The 17,910-nt window shown below is 52.4% G+C and overlaps 4 protein-coding genes and 1 non-coding gene across 5 annotated transcripts; 2 read left to right on the top strand and 3 right to left on the bottom strand.

The window, feature by feature from the left end:
* Positions 1-858: 858 nt before the first annotated feature.
* On the bottom strand, positions 859-1,200 carry LY79DRAFT_583258 (uncharacterized protein; the record flags this gene model as incomplete). Its single annotated transcript, XM_060560312.1, has 1 exon — positions 859-1,200. The coding sequence occupies one exon, from the start codon at positions 1,198-1,200 to the stop codon at positions 859-861; it is 342 nt and encodes a 113-aa protein (XP_060409529.1).
* Positions 1,201-6,119: 4,919 nt separating this feature from the next.
* On the top strand, positions 6,120-6,201 carry LY79DRAFT_t235. The gene has a single exon. It is a non-coding gene; the product is annotated as a tRNA-Gln (tRNA).
* A 3,053-nt stretch (positions 6,202-9,254) lies between these two features.
* LY79DRAFT_524672 (uncharacterized protein) lies at positions 9,255-11,406 on the top strand (the record flags this gene model as incomplete). Its single annotated transcript, XM_060555652.1, has 5 exons — positions 9,255-9,433; positions 9,549-9,977; positions 10,121-10,231; positions 10,297-10,565; positions 10,607-11,406. 5 exons carry the CDS (start codon positions 9,255-9,257, stop codon positions 11,404-11,406), a joined length of 1,788 nt encoding a protein of 595 aa, XP_060409528.1.
* An 854-nt stretch (positions 11,407-12,260) lies between these two features.
* On the bottom strand, positions 12,261-14,139 carry LY79DRAFT_567161 (major facilitator superfamily domain-containing protein). The gene is made up of 3 exons (XM_060558871.1): positions 13,935-14,139; positions 13,543-13,880; positions 12,261-13,436 (listed from the first exon to the last, which is right to left on the bottom strand). Exons 1-3 carry the CDS (start codon positions 14,059-14,061, stop codon positions 12,348-12,350), a joined length of 1,554 nt encoding a protein of 517 aa, XP_060409527.1. The 5' UTR covers positions 14,062-14,139; the 3' UTR covers positions 12,261-12,347.
* Positions 14,140-14,655: 516 nt separating this feature from the next.
* On the bottom strand, positions 14,656-16,557 carry LY79DRAFT_662446 (uncharacterized protein; the record flags this gene model as incomplete). Its single annotated transcript, XM_060562814.1, has 6 exons — positions 16,471-16,557; positions 15,960-16,284; positions 15,737-15,899; positions 15,194-15,204; positions 14,917-14,962; positions 14,656-14,834 (listed from the first exon to the last, which is right to left on the bottom strand). The coding sequence occupies exons 1-6, from the start codon at positions 16,503-16,505 to the stop codon at positions 14,656-14,658; spliced, it is 759 nt and encodes a 252-aa protein (XP_060409526.1). The 5' UTR covers positions 16,506-16,557.
* Between the last annotated feature and the right edge of the window lie 1,353 nt (positions 16,558-17,910).

The raw sequence follows: 17,910 nt of genomic DNA, 5'->3' as shown, positions 1-17,910 counted from the left end.
AAACACTCTCTGTATTCTCCTTCCGGTCAAAGTGTCGGGTAACGCGAGCAAGTCGATGGTGAGGATGGCTCAAACAGAGGCCAACCCCAGAACCAACGCTCACGATGCCCTTCTCCCTCGCCGGCAACCATACAACAATAGGGGTATCAACAACTCGAATAGAATGTGAAACTTTTTTGTTCCAACACACAAAACCCCCGTAAATCCCTAAATCATCCATCCTGATCGTTTCTGTCATACATCTTCTCCGGGGAACAAGACGTGGCGAAAGACCTCGTAAAAGTTATTTCCAGCCAGCAAGCACAGGGACGAGACCGACGGCGCATAGGCTGGTGGGGTAGATTGACTGCGCATGTCGCACGACCTCCTGTGCTGCTGGGGAAGAATCGAAACATTAATAAAATTGGGTTGACAACCATCCGCGGCGCTCAAGTGAGTGGCCGCGGACATGTGGTGTCGACTTGAAGCAAAGCATAAAAAAAGTTGATCGCTGTCAAACGTCCCTAGTGACAAGCGTCTTTGGGTTCCTTTCCTGCAGGCTGGCGATGCAAGCGTCGCGCGTGGTGTTGTTGAAGAGGAATAGGGTATTTGGCGGTGCCATTGACTGAAGTGGTATCCAATCTTTACGGTCGTCCATGTCGTAAAAACCGGCTGCGCTCACACGGGTAGCGATGTGGCGTCAAACCAGGGTCGGAGGCGAAGACAAAAAGAAAACGTTGGTAAGTTGTCGCATCGACGTGCTCGGCGTGGCAGTAATGTTTGGTTGGTACCATCCCTCCAACCATTTCGCCATCCTCGTGAGTCCTCTCGTCGTCTCACGTTCCCCCTCCTCCTCCGAGCGCATCAAGCAATGCGGCTTTACAAAAGGGCGGCGGCGATGATGCCAGCTACACCGGCGAAGGCAATGTTACCGGCGTTCAGAGCAGCACCAGCGTTGGGCTTCGTCGTAGTCGAGGCGGAAGCACCAGCTGTTCCGGAGATGACGGTAGAGGGGCTTGAGGCACCCGAGCCAGTGGGCTTGAAAGTTGCCGTGCTGTTACTGCTGCCGCTGTAGGTCATGGTGGTGGTGTGGGCGCGCTCCAGAGTGACGGTCTTGGTCTGCGTGGCAGTGGAAGTGATGGTGGTTATGCTGCCGTCGGACGAGCTCTGGGCCAGTGCCATGACGGGCAGAAAGGCGGCGAGAATCGTGGTGAGCTTCATGGTTTCTGTGGATTCTGTCGGCAGTCTTGATTGCGAATGAGATGTATGCTGTCGAATCCTACTGAAGGGATCGACAAACCAAACAGTGCGGATGTGTTATGGGCGTTAAGTTGTTGATGAAGCTATTTCCTTCCAACTGATGTGAGAAGTATATGCTTGGTGATTGAAGTCTTTCAAAGATGGCGTAATGGAAGTCCGACTAGATGGTATATAATGCTGCGGTTGTTTGCTGAAGCGTCTGAGCGAGGTGGCTCAAGTGGGGATCAGCAACAGTTTGTTGTAAGTGCGAAGCGAGAATAGTTTTCCACGAGACGGAGTCTGATGGCGGATAGAAATAGGAAGGAACGTGAGTCCGAAATACTTGCTCGGCGAGTAGTTCAGGTTCGGGTAATGTTTGTTTCAACGACTGTGCGCGAAGGAGGAAGACTTTGCCAACGAAGTCTGCGAGATTGAAGGGGAAGGGGGGGGGGGGGGAAGGAGTGATTTGAATAAGAGAGTCGCTGGGTAGAAGGCCCAGACAGTCGAGACGTGGGAAAAGACATGGGTTTTGGATGTTGTGTGGGGAGAGGCGGCGGGTAAGGGCAACTGCAAACCAGCATGTAAAATGAAAATGAGCGACATTAGTGTAGCCGGGACCGGGGGGGGGGGAGGAGCGACGATGACCACGGCGACGACGATACAGCGATGGAGGCGCCGGCAGGGAAGGGGCCACCCACCTCCAAAGCGAAAGCCAAGCGCAGACGACGTCGACTGTGGTCTGTGGTCTGTGGAGCGGAAGGTGGAGGTGCTCGGCCCTGCCTTTCCTTGTCCCTGACTCTCATCCTCTCCATGTGGGTCCCGGGGAAAAAGCAGATACGCAGAGAGGGACGGCACAGTTACACGGAGGATGACAGGATGAAGGAGATGCTCCGTTTGCAAAACAGCTGGTTCGACGCAGCTCGCGGCTGGGAGAGCCAATGAAGAAGGCCATACGACCATACAGCCGTCGTCTCATGCCGCCGGAGAGTGTACAACGAGGTAGATACAAGGAAGGTACCCACGTCACTTTCTTCTTTCCTTCCCAACCCTGAAGGCCACGAAGACACCGGGATTGCCATGCAGGCGCCGGGATCGCCAGCCCGAATCAGACATCGCAGCTCGGCTATTGTGTATATAGTACTTGGCCTTGCGGGGGAAATAGTGACATGGCACATGTACTGTAAACGTCTCTGCGGGCAGGGGCCTGGATCTCCGTGGGAAATTAAGGCGCGAAAGCACAGCGCTGCGTTCGCTGGCCGCTCACCACGTTAGATACTCTGCCTTGGCTTTATGAATAGCCCGCCCATTGACAGTTGTGCATCCAAGCCGCATCACGCCGGCAACCAAAGCGATCGGCATGGCGTCCCTTAGAAGGTTGTTGGCTGGCCGCCTGAAGCCGTGACAGCGCTTTTCTTAGAACTCGGTAGGGCAAGCGATCGAGCACGATCCTCAGAACACCAGCAATAGAAGCAGACGCCAGAAAAAGAAGCACGAGAAGGAGACCATGGTGACAATCGGCGCGCCATGCCATGAATAGCGCCGTTCTCTCCGGTGGTCTGGGAAGGGCTCGGCCAAGCCAAGACGCACGCAAGGCGACATCTCGCGAGACACCTAACGGTCGAACATCCTTTCCTTTGCTTGTGTGGTTCCGGACCCCAAGTGGAATGGCGCAAAAAGGCATTGTCATCCAGTTGTGTGGTCTTGGCGGGAGAGCGAGTCCCTGTGATTTCGCCAGGCGGCGGCGGCGGCGACGACACTATCGATGGATGGGCCGAACGGCACAATCTGCACCTCGTCACCTGGACCAGCGGAAGAAATGAACTTGACGCGGATCTGGAATGAATGCGAACCCCAGGATCAATGAGATTGTTCGACTGGAACGGGATGGCAGGCGAGGAAAGCCGCGAAGCCCTCCTCCCATTCCCAATATAGCAATGTGGGCGGATTTCATAAGAGGTGGCATTGCATAATTTCCCCGAGTCGTTGGTGATTGGCTGGATGGAACCCTAGGCAGTCCTCTGTGTCAGGGTACCTTGCATGGAAACCACTTTGTTCCTGACGCTAAGCCTTAATAGGTGGTTAACGCTAAGTTGACGGGGTGGGTGAATGAGAGTGAGAGTGCCTGCCTGTATTACTGGGTAGCAGTTGGTTGGCAGCCACGACTCGAATGAGAACTTTACCGCCAGTGCGGCATTTTGGGATGGAATAGCAGCTTGGAAGGAAGGAAGGGAAAGACACAGATGAAGAATCTTTCCTTCTCACCAGGCTACCCTCAGCTTTCTCTCCTCTGGGCTCCTTCCCAAAGTCGACTGTCAAATCTCAAGATCGTCTCGCTCCTTCCCAGAACGTCCGTACGACGGTCTGTGCAGTCCAGGCCAGGCAAGGTCGCACTCGGCCATAGCGCCGTCAGCTGCTCATTACTTGGGAAATGGCATCATCTAATCATTTTATCCTCCGTCCCTCTTCCTCTCCCGCTCTCATCGCTTGCGGAGAAGCGTCTTCTAGTGTGCGTCGGTTCTCCCCTCACTCGCAGTCCGGTCCGTGGCGCACCCTCCCCTCCGCCAGGCCAGCGCACTCACCCGCCCATCGCATGCGAAATGCAACAAAGTTTTCCACTGCATTGCATCGCATCCATGATTGCGACGTCAAGAAATCTCGACGCTGCATGTTCATGGCTTCATCCCAGCTACACGAACATGACCATCGATGAGCTTCGTGCCGCATCACACCACACCACACTGCACTGCGCAACGTGACGGCCGTCGTCTCATGTGTCGCCCTTTCCATCTCTGCCGCTTTCACATTGCCATCCCATTATCCGAACTCCCGACTGTGTGTGTGTGTGTGGATGCTTGCTGTACAAAGTAATCCGCGGCCGACAGTTCTAGCATTGCAAATCCTCGGATGTAACCCGAAACCTCTCCACCATCAGCTCCACCAACTAACTTCCTAGCCTGAGGGGGAGTCACTATGTCGGAGATCGCCAGCAGGCTCTCAAGGGAGGGGCAGGCAGCCTCTGGCCTGAGCTTGCACCTCACTTAGGGCTCGCGCGAGTCGCATCCCCTTTTACGTCGCAAAGCTTATCGACAGGCCTCTGTCGCAGCAGGGCCATCGTGGCTCCTCGCTGGTACCACCGAAGCCTCACCAGTGTCGGCAGTAAATACTTGCTCCTTCTACCCACCGCTCGACGTGTGCACTGTCGGCGCCTGCGCTGCTCATTGGGAAACCACGGGCAAATCGATGCGCCTCAAGGCTGCCTCAGCTGAATCATCGCCTAGGCGCCGTGCTATTGGTAGGCCTGCAACGAGACAAATTTATCCCGATGGAGCGTACTATCGATGTACGGCCAGCACACACACCCGCCAACGCAGCAAACGGCCAAACGGCGCCTCGCGGAACCGCTGCCGCTCTTCTGCGTGCCACGTATTAGTGTGTACCTTGAGCAGTTCTCGGCATCAGAAGTGTCGGTCTGCGACTCACAATCAGCGTAAATGACATGTTTGACCGTTCCTCCCCTCCTTCGCTGGTGGGTCCGGTAGGCGCGCATCGGTTGGGCTCGAACTCGTACACTGTCTTGGACTCATCATCTCTCCCAACGGCCGCATGCATCGAACTCGGCCCGTACGATGTATGCAGCATGCAAACTGCCGCAGTGCCAAATACCCTCATCTCGGGTTCCAGTCACTCTGGGGCTGCGACAGCCGGCCGTCACACTGTCACTGGTCTACGTCAGAAACCACCCTCGTTACCATCTCCTCTCGTGACTCTCCACAGACATAGCATGAGAGTGGAAACACAGCCATGCAGTTACAACCCGACTTATTGCATGGAGTCTGTGTCTGTCGGCCTTCGCGAGCGTTCCTGTTATTTAAGTGATGCGAAACGATCTGCAGAGCCCTCGTCTTCGTCTTCCGATCCTTGAGCCGATTGTCCGGGGACCAGCAACGGAATCCCTTCTCGCCGTCATCACGCAACCACCGGACAGTGCCACGAGGACGGTCCCTTAGAATGGATGCGGCGCACGACGGTAGGTGCTGAGCACCTGCAGCGAGTACATTATCCGTCTGCCACGGCCGTGCTACTTGTCACGATGCAGGGAGTGCATATTGGACGTCAATGTCCTGCTGTTGCATCGCGATTCTTTGCGGTGTCCGATCGTGACATTCATCGAAACAAAGGTCGTTTTCCACTGAGCGCGTTTTGAAACGGAGATCCATGGTTCATCTGAGCGCAAACCCATCCGAAACTTAGGGACAAGCACAGCATGGCATGGGCTCGCGACAGACCCAGCTGCATCGTTCGAGAGCAAAGTATTTATTTGGAAGCATCTGTGCGTCGCCATCCATCCATCCAGACAGTGCGATACAAGCAGCAACAAGGTCGGGATCGAAACGTTTTCTGCGCCGTCGATTCTTTCTTTTCAGCCACGGCACCCTATGTTTTGATGCTAGAACGCGACCAATACTAGCGCCCGCCTACGCGGTTTGTTTGTCCTTGCACTCTCTTCCCACTGGGCGATTCCCTTCAGAAGAGCCAGGAGCGCATGCTCTCCAGCGCTAAGACAACGAACGCAGTGCCATCCGGACAAAAGACCCACTTGTTGCACTCGTCGTTTTGTCACCTAGCGGAGTTAGGAGTGTCGTCCACATATAGTATTGGCGCCGTTCCAAGACATGACGTCGGGCGACGGTTTAACACCGGTGATTCCAGTAAAACATGACAAGACACATCTTCAGATGGAGCTTCGCTAAGAATCCCTGACCAACCCGTGCCACCTCAGAAATTCTTCCAAATTTCATTGCGCCGTTCCGGGACCGTCGGTCGGACCCGTAGCAAAAAGGGTTGTCAGCCGCCTCATCGTCACCCCACAATAACCATCTTGAATGTCTTTAGACACAAATGGTCTATTAGTCTAGTTGGTTAGGACGTCGGATTCTGATCTTGGAATTTCCGTAGGCCCAGGTTCGAATCCTGGATGGACCTTTCGTTTTTGCTCCTGTCTACCTCAGGACCCGCGCGCACTTTCCTTTATAGAATTGTCTTTCTCTTTTCATATGCGTAATCAGGTGTCTGTCTAATCTCGACACATACCGAGGAAAACCCTCGTTTGCTAACCAGCTGCATCGCTAAAATCTCCCTACAAATGAGATACCAACATCGATAACATAAGCACAGACAAGTCAAAGTGTACAATTGTTCCTACAATATCGTCTTGGCCGAACTGGGGATATTATGCCTCAAAAGAGTCTTCCAATTGCGTAAAACTTTTATCCTTTCTCCCAGGCAAAAACCGTTGTCGCCTTTATGCCAATCCATTCGTGGATCACAACGGAACATACGCAATCACTGAACATACATAACATGGCTATTTAGACGGCCTCGCACAACTTCCAGCTCGATGCATGTCAACAATGAAATAACACTCAGACTACCTATGAAAGTGTCTACCGTGATCGAGACAACATGTTGAGGTGAGGTCCCAACATTAATTACACCAGACGAGGGCGGAAAAAAGTGCTCTCGGCACTATGGCTCGCGCAACATACCCGGGTGTATCGAGGCCACGATGATGTTTACGACCCCCCGAGGAGCTGCACGCCCCGCGGAATTGGAAAGTCTCTCTCCCAACATCTGCCCCCCCCCGAAATTCCGGGGAGCAGTTTGCCCTGGGCACTGCGACTCTCTATGGTGGTTCTTTTCGTGAGTAGTCAACACATCTTCTACCGACAGGATGCCCGTTATCACGACAGGTACCTCTCCGCCACCCTATCGAAGTCGTCGGCGTTGATGATGGCGCGGAGGGGCGGGTCTGTCGGCATGGACCTCTCTGGTTCTGTTAACGAGCATGTCGTCGGAAGAGTAGAGGGGTCCACGGGCCCGAGGCAGCAGTCAGGCGAGAGGGTTTCTGCGACGAATTTGGGTTGTGGATGTAGTTCTACTCCCCCGTTGCGTCCCGGCCGGCCCGCCAGAGGAGGAGCTTTGCGCCGCCGGGGTGCTCATCCAAGAAGTCTGCCGAGAGTCAGTTCTGGACTACTCAGACCGAGAAACAGAACTGGAAGCACCTGCCACGTTCCATACCTGACCGTGAACTACTATCCAACACGAGTCTTTGCTGTTGGTTCTCGCAACCGCTGTGCCACTCACGACCATGATGCCGAGACCAGAGTTTTGAGATTTTGGACGTCGAGATAGCGGGAAGGTGGGATAGCCTGTGATTCATTCGTGACACCGAGTTATCAACGGTTTCGAGCCCTTGGCTCACGTTGAAGCCGATTTGGGAGTCGGCATCTTGATCGGGGAGTTTTGACCCCACGAATGACCCACGGGCGTGAATGAATGACTCCACCGCTCCACTGCAGTGAATCTGGGGATGTCGGTGGGGGTCAGTCGTACCATGTCATGACAGGGCCATGCAATACATCCTCGGATGATGTTTTCGAGCCAGCGGGCTTCAATTCGAGCACACACACTCTCTTTCACCTACCCCAGTTGATACGGTGTGACGACAAAACTTGTTTGCATCAAGCCATGCCCCCTCACCCACCCCAGGATCTCACACCTTTCTCCTCACGAACCCGCGATACGGACTCTACGAAAAAGTGTCGCAGCTTCGACCAGTTGAGATCCAATTCGTCGGGTACACAATGGGTTGAGGGATGAGAGGTCGTTCATTTGTTGAGCGCATGCGGTGAAGTGCCCAAAGACGCCGTTGAGAGGCTTGGGATACGTCCGAGCCCCTGTTCATGACTGACTCGGACATGAGGAGAGTTTGGGGGAAATAATGGAGAGAATCAATCATACGGGTTTCAAGCCCGAAATGCGGCATCGCGTTGGTGGTGCTTATGATGTCCTACGATACGAAATGCAACAAAGTTTTCCACTCGTCCAAGTGTGAGAAAGAGTGGCTTTAGCGCAAGCAGTTCTCGTGCAGCATTTGCTGACGAGCGCAAATGATGAACCACTGTGTGTTTTGGTGTGTTTCCGTACCCCACGATCTTGCCTAAGCCCTCCCGTTATCTGAGGAGATAGAAGTGGTAAAGCTCGGAGCAAGGTAGCCTCACAAACCGGATGTCTTCGCCTCAGCCAGCGCAATCTCCGGCACCGCGGTGGAGATATGCCCGAAACCTTATGGAACCATACTTTAGAGCAGAAGGTGACGCACGCGAACGGAGGGAAGGAGGATAAAGTACCCTCAAGCTATTGATAAGTCAACATGCTACAAAGTACTACCGGGACTTGGTTATCGCAGGCTCTCTCAACCACATAGCGACTCAGTCGAATAATTTGGATTGTCTTTCTATAAGTGGGAGGCAGTCAAAAAAGTCTAGTCCGTCGGACCTTCTCTCAGAAAGAGTTGCACAGCGCTTACGAGCTCCCGAGAGTTCTTGCAGAGACAAGTGATGTGCCGCCATGCTCTCGAACCAGATGAATGGTGAACATACTCGATCTAAGTGCACGAAATGCTACGATTTCGGGGGTTTGTTGGGGGTGAGGATCCAGCGGACCCTTATCAGAAGATACAGGGGGCAGAAGCATCCTTTGATTCCACATTAAAAAGATAGCAGAGCCTCAGAAACCTTGGACTAACCTTGACGATGCATCACGTAGGGCTGCGAGAAATGCCATCTACCAGACGATCGCTCCTCAGATTGCAATCTGCTTTGCTCCGTCTGTAGCGTCCCATCGAAGGAGGCAACCAACCAGCCCTAACTGTGAAAGGACCACTCGACATGAGTCTGTTTCCAGTTGAGCTCGGAAATCCAAGCCACCGTGGCACACATACATACACCCCTGCTCTATTGCATCGGACATTAAACACTCGGCCGCGTCATGGTCTAGAATCCACCCACATTTGCCATTTCGCTTGGAACAGGCCAACATCTATCTCTCCTCCCGTGTCCGTACCGGCCAGGGAACTTCTTTCGCTCCGTGTCCGTAGCGGTGCTGTCTTGTCCTAAACCGTTTGACAGACCGCATGGTGACAATTCGGACCGCCTAAGCCCTTAAATACTTAACCCGTAAAGAGAAGAGGCGTCATGGAATCTCGCCAACGCAGCCCTACCCCGCTTTTGAAGACGTGCCGCACATGCGCCCATGCCAAGATCAAGTGCGATCGCACTCAGGACCAGAACATCTGCGACAGATGCCTCCGTCTGGGCAAGGAGTGCACCTACGCCAGTGCCCGCGGCCGTAAGCCACCGGGCCCGCGTTCGAGGTAAACGTCTCCGCTCGTCGACGCCGCGCGTGGTCCACGCCGAGACTGATGCTCAGAAAAGGTCCAATAAGCAGCTTCAGATTCCGGAGCGCCCGGCTCCGAGCGCGACCGAAAGCCCCTCGGCCTCCGAGAGTATCACGTCTGAACAGGGCCAGACGCCGCCCGAGGCTGCGTCCTCGTCTGTCACCACAGGCGAACAGCAACCGCCGCGGCCAAGCCTACCCGGCTACGCCGCCGGCTCTCATGATCCGTTCAAAGCTGGCCAACTGTCTCTCGACAAGGGCCAAGACCTCCTTGACAGATTTCGCGCTAGGCTGACGCCCCATTTCCCGTTCGTCATCGTCGCCGACTCGGAACATGTCAGCAGTTTGAGACAGACCAGACCAGCGCTGTGCCTTGCACTTCTTGCCGCATCGTCACATGACGATGTCCGGCTCCAACGAGCGCTTGGCCATATGTTTAACGAGCTCGTGGCAGCACGCCTGGTGTCGGGAAATTTCACCTGCTTAGACGTTCTCCAGGGGCTGCTCGTCCACCTTGCCTGGTGATAATGAGACTCCGCTCCTCTTTCGTCCTTGCCATCGACACTAACATCAGCTTCAGGGCCCACTTTCAGCCTAGACCCAAGAGATATTCACAACATCTCCATTTGGCAATCAGTATTGTCTCCGACCTGCGCCTAGACAGGCCAAAGAATCCCCGGCGTTGGAACGTCGAGGGTATGAGTGCACCAAAGGACACCGTCGAATCGTTAGATGAACGGAGGACCTTCTTGGGGACATACTACCTTTCATCCTGGTGAGAAATTTCTCCTGCTCGTCACAGTTACATGCTTTACGTAGCTGACCGATACAAAATTCAAGTACAAGCATAGTACTCCAAAAACTCCGCATAGTCACTCTGTCTAGTTTCATCACCGAAACAGCGGAACGACTGGCTCAAATAGCAGAGCATCCTACTGATCGGTACCTGCCCTACATCATCCGCTTGCAACGACTCGCCGAGGAAATCGACGATGTCGTCAAGAACGAGTCAGTTTTGGACCCTATGCAAATACAAGCATCCGTATCGGAGGCCAAGGAAAGTGTTTCCGCTTTCAAAAACAGCCTATCATTTCCTCTCAGCGATTGCCGTAAGTGGAAGCAGACGACAGCTCCAACTTATGCTGACTAGTTCCGACAGCGCTGTTGGTTCCTCAGATGTACACAATTCAGCTCTGCCTGAACCAGTTGTCTTTACCAGAAGCCCCTTTCGGGTTGAGCAACCCGCAGCATGATTCCTTACAACGCCTCATAACCCCTCTATCAGAAAGTACAGTATCCGCAAAATCTCTCGTCAGCGTTCTCCTTCACACACCTCCTGGACAGGAGGTCTGCTTTCCCAACATTATTTGGGTGATGCTTCACTGCGGCCTCACCCTCGCTGCGTGGCTCGACCTCCTGGCTGCAAGGATGGGTTACATGGCCGAGCACCTGCGCCAATTCTCCGATATTGGCCACACCATTCGCCAGGTCGTTCTCAGACTCGAGTCTGCAAGTTCGCCAAACGTCGACGACCGGGGCGATCGCGATACCTTCTACCACTTTTCCATCCGCGCAAAGCGTGTCGAGAAGTTCTACCTACAGCAGCAGAATCAGCTTGCCGACCAGCAGCCGACTTTCTTGCCTCAAAGCCCACATGTGACTATGCCACCAGCCACGGCAGGCTTTACAATGATGGGCACGCCCAGCTCGGAGTTTTCGATAAACAGCCAAAATCTGGATTATTCGCTTCCGCCACCAATGTTCGCACAGCCCGCGACGCCAACCGACGGCAACGCGTATCCGAATTTCATCCCACCGAACCCCCCCGCCATGAGCTCGACTGCAAATTTCAACATGGAAGCTCTCCCATTCATGCATGATTCTTTCATTCCGTTTAGATATTTGGGTCCCTTGGCGGAGAATGTGGACGGTGCCGGATTGCAGTTCTAGCGTAATCCTTCGGATAGGAAATGGCCTAATGGGAGGGATGCAGTACATGTCACGACGCAGTGGTGGGACCGGACACGGAGTCGGCAGCTGATCTCTCGACAATCAGTACCTGGTGGCTAACCTATGAAACCTCCGGGGCAATAATGGTGCGAACCTAGAAATATTGAATTCAGCGGATGAGTATAAGGTGGCCAACGGGCCGAGAGGTTTTTTTAAACCCCTTCTCCGTCAGGGGGCTCTAAATATTGTCGCCTAGTATTGCTTGCAACGCCGGTGGCCTATGCGACTAGAGGTAGACTTAGGTCTCCGTGTCCGTAGTTGGATATCCTAGCACTTTAAGAATGAGAAGTGGCGACGAAGGGTGGTGATGGGGGTTCCACATCGAGAACTTCTCGCCGTGCGGTGACTGGATTCCAGAATTCGGCAGGCTGAGGTATTTAATTACACCCTCGAGATTGTGTATGGATTCATGGTAAACCGTAGATCCGATGACCCCGCCAACAGTATACCTGTCTCAAACGAACCAGGCTTATGTGACGGACTTTGGACGAGCCTTAGATGGTTTCCAGTGTGCGCTGTTGCGCACTTCCCAAATTATGTGGCCACAGTCCGCGGTGCTGATGGGTTTCACTGGGGTTTCGAGGTCTTCCTGTTGTGAAATCCCGGTTTGATACATTCTAGTTCGCGGGAAATTACTAGAGATCGATTGAACCTTTCGGCTGCGAGCAGAAAGGCTTATTTGGCCCTTTATGAGTGACTTCAGACGTCGGGGAAAGCATCAAATGTAATTCAATGTATAGGCAGATAATTGTATGGCTCAATGCACTGTATGACTTTTGAATCTTGAGCATGGCGACCTTTCATTGACATCTACCAAGGCAAGACAATTCCGGAAGCCACATGTATGATGGTGTTCTGCAGACTTCGAGAATCTCTAACTCCTATGAACTCATCTTCTCATCAATTCGTTTCCGCCAACTTCTACCCCATATTGCCACAGCCCAAACGCTCAATGCCCCGATGATCAAGAAAGTTGCTGAAATAGTACTGAACCAGCCGACGCCAATCTTCTGGATGGCTGGAAGCACTACGGCTGACCCAGCGGCACCGAAAAGATACCTTATCATGAAGTTGCCCGCTATCACCTCCGCGCTACGTCCTTGTATCACATCCAGGCAGTAGGTGTTGAGGCTAGGGAAACAGAATAACTGCGACACTCCTCCAAGGAACATGAAAACAACAGGTACGGCAACGCCACCGGCACGTTCTTGAACAGCCCAACCGTAGATGAGCATGCAGCCAGGAAGAGCTGCTCCGAGGAAAGGCAGGCACGAGCGAAGTCTGTCTTCGGAAACACGTCGCCCATGCCGCTCTGCTATCCAGCGTCGCACCGTGTAATCAGCGTACCGCCCACCGACGAGCGTGCCAGCGAGGTACCCACACCCCGGGGCAAGGTAGAAGAGACCGGACTGTGCTGGGGAGGTGAGAGAGAACCGTGGGTTGAGAACGTATCGTATCGGAGTAAGCATGCCATACATGTTCCATACGAGCGAGCCACTGCCAATCCCTACCAGGATAAGATTCGGAAATCGAAAGAGCCGGATGACTCTGAAAGGATTTGTCATTCCCCACAGTACGCTGACCTTTCTGCCCATCGGCAACTCCCTGAGATCGGCACTCTTGAGTTCCTGCAAAGTCTCGGGCATAAAGAACAGGGCGCCCCCCAGGCCGACGCCGGCAAGGGCAGTCTGGAGCCAAAATATGGCGCGCCACGAAGTGTAAGTCACGATGATGCCACCAAGAACTGGGCCGATGGTCGGCCCGATCAAAGTGCCAGACAAGAACCATCCCATGGCGGTGGCGCGCTCAGTCGGATGGTACAAGTCACCGATAACGGCTGGGCCGGTGACGAGAAATGAGGTTCCGGCAAATGCGGTGAGCATTCGGAATACGAAGAAAGCGGCGACGTTTGGGCTCAGAGCGGTGCCGATAGAGCATCCCAGAAACAACGAGGCTGTCACTGTACATATCTGCAGTTTTCGATTAGTTCTTTAGCACACGGCTTGCGAGTGCCAAATGATAGGGGTTTAAGCTCCGATGCTCGACATAGGAATGGGCATTCAAGACATGACTCACTCGCTTCCTTCCATACACTTGGCTCAGAGGCCCCGAAAAGCATGGGCTAATAGCCATAAAAACAAGATACATTGCATTGCTGAGACTGATTATGTCTCCAGTCGTCTTGTACTCAGCGGCTACTTCAGGTAGCGCTGATAGCACTGCCGTGCTGGAAATAGGCGACAATAGGCCACACCATGAGATCACAGCAACAATTACGTGCTTGCGGTGTTTGGAAAAGCGGTCGTAGATTTCGTAAGGAACCTCTACATTGGACTGATGCCGGGAGACAGGGTCGTCTTGAAAGCTCAAGACTCCCGAGGGCAGTCTCGTTAGGTTTGGTTGCTCGGTACTGTCTACGATACGGTGAGTTACATGTCTCTGCTGAAGAGAGCCAGTTGCAAACTGACCTCTGTGGTGGCTTTTTGATCTTGCAGGAATGATATCCGCATACTCTTCGATGTCGTCATCGCGCCGATCCGACGAGGTCCTTTCGGGAGAGTCCCCTGGCTCTTGCATACCTTTGCCGGTGTTCATGAGTTTGTCTGGTCTCGTAGTTTCTTTGTCACTGTGAGAACGATTGTGAAGGAGGGTGGTTGAGGCACGGAAGCAATGAGCCTGTTTTTCTGTGGACGACGGATGTGGGCCACACTGATATGACGCCGTTATCCGTTGCCATCAGGGGCCGAGTCGGCAAAGAGCCACCGCTTAGTGCCGGACATCGGAAACTTGGGCCTGTCGGAAAGCTATCTCGTTTTTGGGACCCTCCGGCCCCGCATTTTGAGTCAGATTTCACGGCAAGACAGTATTGGGCCGGCATTCAGAGATTCGCATTATACTGTTTTAACAAGCAACCTCAAGCCTGTTGCAAACGCTGTGCGCGCTGTCATGTTTATTGAATAGACGATTGTTTGATGTCGTCGGAAATGCATGCAACGTGAACTTGTACTATGAAGACCAATATAATGTGTTCGAGACAGCTCCAGCAAGGCTCTATCCATATTGGTTACGGAAACGGTCCGACTTCGGAGTCATCGCTTTTGAACCCAATCCGGCAAGGATTTCTTATCTCGGCTATGTGAGATAGAAACTCGTACTGTTAGCGTACGATGCTGCCAATGAGAATAGTGATTAAGTAGGGAACTGTTGCAAGAAGATTAGACCAAATGATACAGGCTTAACAATTGTCAAGACCTGCCTCGAGAGGAGCAATTCTCTAACGCATTTAAGTGTCCTCATCAATTTGGCGAGGACCGTTCTAGACAATACGTTGAAGTCCCCATGGAGCTTGGCTGCGACCAATTTGATGGCTATTCACCCTTGCATGCAGTGATATTTCCACACCTCCTATTCATCTCTCCCTGAGGTTAGATATTCCAACGGAGGACATACCGAGAATAGTCGCCAGGAAATGGCCTAGATAACCAAAGCCCAGAAACTTTGAGTGAATAATATATTTAGCACCTGTGCCCATTCAATGTTTGTGAACTAATCCACTCCGCGAGGCTTGCTCCGATTGTCACCCCGAAATGGGTCATGATTTCGGGGGTTGGAAGCGAAACCCCGCCGAGAACCGGCTTTGCCGGCCAGTCCGGTCGGGCTTTGAAGCAGAATCGGTGGTCGTCAATATCGGAGCCGTAAAGTTTGTCCACCAGCGGGTTGTCCATACCTTGGCAGGTACTAGATTCGGGTTGACAGCACCAGTGCGTTTTAAACTTTTCGGGTGTAAAATTGATGGAAGCACGGTGGCACGCCCACATCTTCCGGTGTTGCATGATCAAATAGTTTATGTCCGTTCTCCACGGATCCATGTCCATCCAGCCCCCGAGCCAATACACCTTCATGCACGGAACCAAGCCATAAACTCAGTTGAAAGAAAGAAAGAAAGAAAGAAAGAAAAAGCCCTTGGCCTTTAATTAGGCTCCTTGCGCCACATTTGTGGCAAATTTCCGTACCCAAGGCAAATTAACATGGCTGTTACCGCTTAGTTCCCATTGCTAGCCGCAGACCAGTAGCCTTATGAGGCTATTTAATAAAAGAAGGAATGCGGTATGGCTTCGTCACGAAATGGACACACTTAGGCAAGAACACCTTAGGCGAAAATTTCGTCTATAACACTAACGACTAGAGCTGTGGCATCACCTGATACCGATATATCAATATTGTGATGGGATGCCTCTGTTCTGCTGATGTCCACGCTACATGTCCTCACCTGTGTGCATTCCACCCGGTCTTCCATTGGTAACCTCATAATGAACATTCTGGCCTTCGAACCGAGGCTTGTCTGCAATATTATGAGGCAAAGTGACTATCTCAGGATAGACCATCACTTTCAATGAAGGGATAGTCTCACGAGGGGCTTGAGCGCCATGATTCTGCAAGTTTTCGTTTCAGTCGTTAACTCAAAAACTCTGTGCCTTCAAGGAGTATCTTACATTTACAACTCGCCAGTGAAGATTCCGAGCGAGGAACGGTAGAACATAGTCTGGACGCAAGTCGCCGACACGACAGCCATAGTGTTCCTCCTGGCTATCCCAGTAGGTCAAAAGCGCAGGAGTCAGTGCTACAGTGTCCATGTACTTAATCCCACCTGCTTCGTGCTTTGCGCAGTTTGCACAAGCCCCGATGGTGATGGCGGCTCTTGAGTTGGCGAATATTCCACTGAATCCGGCAAGATGAGAATCTACGATCCAGCTTTCAACATCAGGACTAAAATCCCCTAAAAAGAAGAATACAGTGAAAGAGCCATCCAGCGAGAATCTATCCATGGAGCCAGAAGAAGAGTTGGTAAGAACAAATAAGATGTATATTTTAAACCAAAAGATACACAGGATCACTTGAGAACAGGATCAGGACGTGAGATACGGACGGTATCAATGAAGGGGACCACGTGCCCACTGAAGAAACATCGACTGATCTAGTCTTTAGAGAACAGGAAGTACTTACTTATCAACGCTGCAAGTAGCGTTCCAATGAGTCATCTTGTGATGCGAAACAAGATCTCCTAAATGCCCGTAACAGCGATTGAAATCCACGTTCGCGGAAGGGAGTGCTGTTGAAACCACCAGCTGAGACAGCTGTTGCGGGGTAGCTATGGAGTTCGAGGACCTATTAACGGTTATACCAGAACCGGGCGCTACATCTATAGGTTCTCTATGCCTTCTTCCAGGCGACAAGACCTTGATAACTGTCTTAGTTCGAGTCAACAATCGCCGAGACACAGAGACGGGCTTGTTGTTTGCGGAGATTCTAGCGGTCATCGACATAGCCATGGATCCGATAAAAGCCTGACCATTACTGAATGGATTCGTCCCATCTATCAGCACTTTAGGCGGGAGAAATGGCATCGGCTGGTTGATCTGACGTTTGAGCTGTGCTCGGGCGCCCTCATCAGCCGGTCTTGGGCTTCTGGGCGCCAGCCACCCAAGGTGGGTGTTGGCTCAAGCCGTCAAAGGCTGAACTGCGTCTCCCGACTTTCGGGCGGCGGCCGTTTGTGGGTAGTCGTAGCCAAGGTCCAAGTGATTGCGGCATTCATTTGAGGCCCACCATATAGGTTTGGAATCAGCGGTTAGGCCTTTGCGGAAGGGGACAAGTGGAGTTCGAGGTGTTTCAGCCAGACGTCCAGGTTCGACGAAATTGCCTTCGGGAACCTCAAGAGACGTCCACCAAGCAACAGACTCCGGATCGAGAGAGTGAATACCTTGCCACATGGCTAGGAGGCGGTCAACGTTGCTGGCATCAGTAAGTATGAGAGGCAATCAAAGCGCGGCACAGTGTATCTCAAAACGCTTACCAGCGAGAAAGCGGGATCTTGGAAGACCTAAATCAAAACGGATATGTATTCCCTGGCCAGTCAGTTGATAAATTATTATCATGAGGTACGTTCAGTTGACTAATAGATACACTACTACTTAGCTAGCGCCTGAACATCGCAGCGAACTCTTTCAAGATTATGTCAGATTTTCCGTCACCGGCCCAACTAAGGAATTTTTCCCTTTGAGTTGGTAAAGCATTAGTTTGTGACTCGTAAACAAGCCTAAATGTGGACCTTGGTTCTAGTGGGTGAAACTTTGCTCGCCGACGAGAGGCGTACAAACACCAAAGAGAAAGTCGTTGGTGTGCTAATCTGGTCAAGAAATTCCTCAGACATCGCAGTTGTTCGATTTCTCCGGGTAAAAACCTGGTACCTGCATTAACCTTAGACAGAATACTGCTGCAACGCTCAAGAAGCAAGTATAAGGCAAGAAGAATCGGAATAGGTGAAAATCACATTTACGGAGAGTTTAAGCAATGGTTTGGTGTATTTTACTAATCAAATACAGCATGTTGCATTAATTTCGCATACGTTACAAAAATGTTTGTCTTCTGGAGGTGTGCTTGCTGCAC

The sequence above is a fragment of the Colletotrichum navitas genome (assembly GCF_030913465.1).
Source record: "Colletotrichum navitas strain CBS 125086 chromosome Unknown LY79scaffold_82, whole genome shotgun sequence".
Taxonomy (NCBI): Eukaryota; Fungi; Ascomycota; class Sordariomycetes; order Glomerellales; family Glomerellaceae; genus Colletotrichum; species Colletotrichum navitas.
This window is presented reverse-complemented; position numbering and strand designations above follow the sequence as displayed.